At 27.0% G+C, this 5,920-nt stretch overlaps 1 protein-coding gene across 1 annotated transcript; it reads right to left on the bottom strand.

Moving 5' to 3' along the window:
• Positions 1-5,104: 5,104 nt before the first annotated feature.
• Positions 5,105-5,700, bottom strand: LOC130715663 (uncharacterized). Its single transcript, XM_057565783.1, has 3 exons — positions 5,674-5,700; positions 5,313-5,580; positions 5,105-5,229 (listed from the first exon to the last, which is right to left on the bottom strand). The coding sequence occupies exons 1-3, from the start codon at positions 5,698-5,700 to the stop codon at positions 5,105-5,107; spliced, it is 420 nt and encodes a 139-aa protein (XP_057421766.1).
• Between the last annotated feature and the right edge of the window lie 220 nt (positions 5,701-5,920).

The raw sequence follows: 5,920 nt of genomic DNA, 5'->3' as shown, positions 1-5,920 counted from the left end.
CAATTGTGCCCTCTTTCGCGAAGAGCGGTGGTTTGCTTAGTAGCTTCTTATATAAGAAACTAATTAGCCCTGATTTATTGAACTAATTATTGATTTGCTTTTAAAAAAAATTGAAACAGATTTGCTTTAAAATTAAATCTGATTTGAATTGAATTTGGAAAATCTTATCATGTGAAAGTTTCGATTGTTTAGATTATCGTGTTTAAAAGTTAAAATTTATATTGAATTTATTTAAATTTCAAAAGATTTAAAAAATCTATATAACATGTCACAGTTGTATTAAAAAAAACTTTTATTTCCTCAAGTATAAAAAAAATCATTCAAACTCATATTTATATGTTTCAATTATGAGGAATGCTCAATTTACACTATTCTAAATCTTACTCTGTTACCCTCTTTATAAACCACAGATTTTAGTTTTAATCTAACGGTTTTGGTATACTTTAATTAATAAGGCACATCACCTCAATCTTTTCCCAACTAACTAGCGTTTTTACCAATATTGATCTCATTATTAATGCACGTAATAATGAATCAGCGATCTCGCAAAAATGAGTATTCAACCAAGTAAAATCACAATGAGTATCACACAATTTGCAAAATTTGTCAAAAACTTCATATATATATTCAATCCTAAATATTTTGTGAAATTGTTTTTTAAAATTGTGAAAAACATACTTAAATGAGATGCAAAATTGTTACCGAGAGTTGCAAAGCTATGAGACATAAGGGTTGAAGGGGAATGAAGAGTTAGCAAAAACTATTAGTTTTTACATGAGTTGTTACTTACGTAAAATGTTTTTCCCCGTGAAAGATTTTTACCATGTGATCTAAATATAATTATATATTTTTAGTACACTAAATATAAGTATATAGTACTCATTTAAGAAAAATGTTTTAAAATCTGATTGAATATTTGACCCCAATTACTATTATTTAGTACTAATTTTAAATTTCAAACTCAAATTGCAATTTTTTTTTACAACTTTTTAAAAAGAAAACACATTAACTTAAATTAAATATTGGCTCCTTAATCTATGGGATGATTCTATAAATTTTATTTATTTATTAAAAAAGTAAAAAAAAAATCAGTTAATTATTATGAATGAATTGACAAATGATTTAGTGTGAAAAAGAACGTATTTTGTATCTAAGCAAAATAGTTTAAAATTCGAATGAAAATTTGGAACAAATTACAATTATTTAGTACTCATTTTAAATTTCAAACTCAAATTGAAAAATTACTTTTTACAATTTTAAAAATAATAAATGAATTAGGTTCCTTAATCTACAAAATTTATGTTCTTCTAAATTATTTTCATACAAAATAAAACTTTTCACAGTAATTGTTTAGATTTTATTCGAATATACATTCCCTCATTTACCATTAAAACTTGAATTTTAAACCAAAAATAGGATTCGAAAAACATGACTTTTCCTAATTTGTTGTAAAGATAATTAAAGGTAACATTTTCTATTGTTGATAAAAAGTACATCAGATCTTGCATAATTTAGCTTTAAATAATAAAAAAAAATTATTTATGTTTGATTGATTTAAGCTCATAATAGATGAAACCATTTGATTACTTAAACTTGGAATGTTTTTAAAAATTGTTTGAATATTTCTTATCTGATATTCATTCAAAAAATATTTGTTTTCCACCAATACGAATAAGGTTTTAAAATTTTCCTCAAAATTTGGGTGGACTAATTAATATTTAGTATTCATTTTAAATTTCAAATTCAAATCTCAATTTTTTATTTACAAATTTTAAAAAGGAAATGCATTATATTAAATTGAATATTATTTTCTTAATCAATATAATGGGGTGATTCTATTAATTATATTTAGTGGGTATACTCTTGTCAAAGAGACACTGTTAATTATTGTAAATTAATTTTGAATACATGTATTTCAATAAAAAAAAAACAGATTTTGTGTCAAAGAAAAACTTTGTTGATTATTGTCAGTTTAGAAAAGGTCAACAAGGTATTAATGATTATTCAATTATCTGCATTTTAATGGGTTATCTAATGAAGATTGATTTCAAATCTTTATATTCAAACCTAACCGAAAATTAATAGGCTATGCAAGGTCAACAAAGATATGCAAGGTATTAATGATTATACAAACGTTACAGAAAATTAAGGGGTAATTTAATGATTTAATTAACATAATCAAGATTGTTTCTCAAATATAGATGGAATTTGAAATTTCTGTTTTTATTTTTATTCATAATGTTTGATTGAAAAATTAATAGTCTATTTAATGATTATGTAATAGTTAATCAATGATGCACCATCAACCCAAATTAAAGAGCTTTTAAGTGGTTTTTAAATTTTCTCTGAATGTGTGTGAGCTTGACACGATTTTCCCCAAACCCTTCGAGTCGGAAGGTTTGGGGAAAAACGCTTTGAGTCGGAAGGTGAAGTTCAGAAACCCCTTAAAGGGGGGTTCATAAACCCCTTTAGGGGTTCAGGGTTTAGTGTCAGCTAGTGAGGGGTTGAGAGGAGAATGAACCTGGGAGTGCCACCTCATCTAAGTGTTTCTGATAAAGTTGTTCTTTTTTAAAGTATATAAATGTCTCGTCAGTGTTTTGGACTTTTGGTATCGCACCATGCTCCTTCATCTTGTTTATCCCGCAATTCTCATCTTTGCGTAAGTTTTTTTTTTTGGTAGGCAATAAAATTATATTGAATAGAAGTACAAGGGGTACTTCAACCCAATACAAGTGTGAGAGCAACTAACTAACCGCATAATAAAAATACTTAAGAGACAAGATTCCTACAAATGTCAAATCTACCCACCCCAATTCTCATCTTTGCGTAAGTAATGAGTTCCATGGTTGAATTTTGAACTAAATTAGGATTTATAGAAAACATGAGGGGTAACTCAGTTGGCAACGCAGACTAAGTGTATGGAAGAGCTCTCAAGTTTAATTCTCACTCAATACACTATGGGAGGATTGAGGAGTCTTGCCTGTGACTAAATTCTGAATTTGGCGGCATCCAAAAAGTTATCGGGCACCGGATATTTATACAAAAAATATCATCAAATTAAATATTCAAATTAGGAATATCAGGTGATTTAGATTACTTATCATATATTTGTAAAAACGTTGAAGGCAAATGAGAAAAATATTCTATTTATTTGTACCTTTTTAAATTTATGATCCTATCGTTAAAATAAAAAAACTAGAACTTTTAATCATGTGAATATCTATTTTAGTTTTTAAAATTGTTTGCTTTACTAATGATCTAATTCAGCAAATAAAAAATAAGTAGCATCTGACAGGAAATTCATCATTGGGGGGGAATTTCGGTATTTTTATTTTACCCCAATTTCTATATTTCTTCCTAATCAATTTTTAATTTCTTTGACCCCAATTTCTTCTGACTAAAATTTATGTATTTTTCTTTTGGCAGATATTGTCTACATTTTCAGTAATTATACTTTTCTCAAATGTTTCATAACTCTTAATGATAAATATGATGGAAATTTTATTGAGTACTGACAAAATAGTTTTTTTGGTCACAACTGACAAAATAGTTTAAAATAAAGTGTTAAGTAAAATATTTTAATATTATTTTATACTTAAAATATTATTTCTAAATGTATTCTTTAAATATTTCAACAATAAGATATAAATTTTATATAATTTTAAATTTTTATAGCTCATTTTCTTGATTAATCCATAAAGTTCTATTTTTAGGAGTTTTTTTTTTTGGTAAGCAAAAGTGTATATAATAGAGGTACTAGGGGTACCTCAATCTGTGGTATGTACAAAGGGGAACCATGAAACAAATACAAGGAAAAAAAAACCACATCCGATCCACCTGTTCTACTTCTTATAAACATTATTATTTGGCTTGAAAAAAAAAATCCATAACAATATATATAGTTTAATTTGATGAAGGACTATCAGAGGTGGGGATATCTTTGATTAAAAAATAAACAATTCACACTAACAAAACAGTAATAACAATCCATCACAATGGAGAAAAAAAATATTAAACTAATAAGGTTTAATCGAAAGTACACTAAAACTTCAACGTACGTAACCCAACTATAATGAAAAAAATAAAATTCAGAAGGTGTGATTTACTTTAGACAAATGCATGCAACTAGAGTAGTAGAATTTTTCTAAATTTACTAGCGTTTTTACCCCGTGCGTTGCACGGCGAATATTGATCTCATTATTTAGACACGTATTAATAAATTAAGATATAAAAAAAAATGAGCATTCAACAAAAAAAAATCACAATGAGTGTCACACAACTTGCAAAGTTTTGTGTGATTATCAAAATGATTTTTCATAATACTGAAGTATTTTTTTAAAAAACTAAGAGTAAATATAAGTAATGGTATGATAAATTGAAAGTCAAAATATGATTTGAAAACATTATTATATATGTGTGTGTGTGTCTGTGTGTTTAGATTACATGGTAAAAGACTTCCACAAAGAAAATATTTTACATAAAAATCATTTTTTTTTGTAAGGAAATGAATGTAGCATTTATTGTAATTTTTTATTGACTAAAAATTAATGTATTAAAGAACTTTTATTATTCTTTTTCTACCATTGACCCCTGATCATGTATTTAAAAACGGTTAAATGCGTTAGCATACCGGTTGATGATATTAATATTTGATTAACATTAATTTTGGAAATAATAATTTTATTGGTTTATCAAAAACATTTTTTAAGGAAATGAATATAACATTTATAGTAATTTTTAATTGAACAAAAATTAAACTTCATCTATAGAATTATTATATAGGTTAATTCAAAAGGTTTTTAAAAAAAATCTCGAATATAGCATTTATTGTATAGCATTTAATGTCTTTCATTAGTTGACTAAAAATTTACGTAATTAAAACAATTAAATAGGTGTATTAAAACCTTTTTTAGGAAATGAATAAAACATTTATTAATTTTTCTAATTGAGTAAACAATTAATGTATTAAAGAATGATTAAATATGTGTATTAAAAACAGTTTTTTAATGGGGTCAAACAAACCCAATTATAGGAAAATCAGTGCAAGTAATTAATATATGTGAGTAGCTGTGGTTGTAACACTTGTCAGTCAGTGAGCGATCAATTAAATAGGCAAAGAACATGAGATGTACTCATCTTGGTCAAGTTCAATAGTTATCCTTTTCTGTTTAGTACCATCTTTCTTGAACTCTTGTTCTCCTCTTGCTCCAGTGAGAATTCCAATTACATCTGGTGAAAAAAAATAAAAAAAAATGTTATGAAGATTAATAAATATTTTTAAAAAACTCGAAAGGCTAAAGAAGGATTAATACCTATAAGGAATGATGTATCAAGGTCCTTATACACTATGTCACCAAGTGGAACGAAAGAGTACGGGGTTAAGTTGATAGCCTTGTTAGGAAGCAATCGCGCAGAAGTCTGAATATCAAAGTTGATCTTGAACGGATGATTTGTTGGGCGAAAATCACGACCACTTTCACCAACACCAAAGAATGAAATCTTGTATACGCGTCCTTCAGTTAGCAAAGACTGAAATCGATAAATCAAAGTCTTCCTAACTGTAGACTGAATCTTACAGCCCTGAAATTTAAATAGAAAATAAACTTAGCGATTTATGAATGCATTCCAAAAATTACATGGAAACCGAGTGATTGAAAAAATAAAGTGTCATACCTTGTCATCCATAAGAATCATGTCCATTGAAAAGGGTAGTTTTGAGCCATATAAGCTCGCACTTAGTCATAAACGATTAACTTTTGCAACAATTGTTCAGGTCTATTTGGAGGCATCGATTTTGGCAAGATCATCGATTCTTGAAGCCATCAGAAGAAAGGTTAATTTCAAATATATAAAGTGCTGGAAAATGGTTGGAATGATGGAGAAGAAATGTAACATAAGGGGGTATTTATAGTTGGAATTA

The sequence above is a fragment of the Lotus japonicus genome, chromosome 1 (assembly GCF_012489685.1).
Source record: "Lotus japonicus ecotype B-129 chromosome 1, LjGifu_v1.2".
Classification (NCBI taxonomy): domain Eukaryota; kingdom Viridiplantae; phylum Streptophyta; class Magnoliopsida; order Fabales; family Fabaceae; genus Lotus; species Lotus japonicus.
Note: the sequence above shows the minus strand (reverse complement) of the source record. Positions and strands in the feature narration are given on the sequence as shown.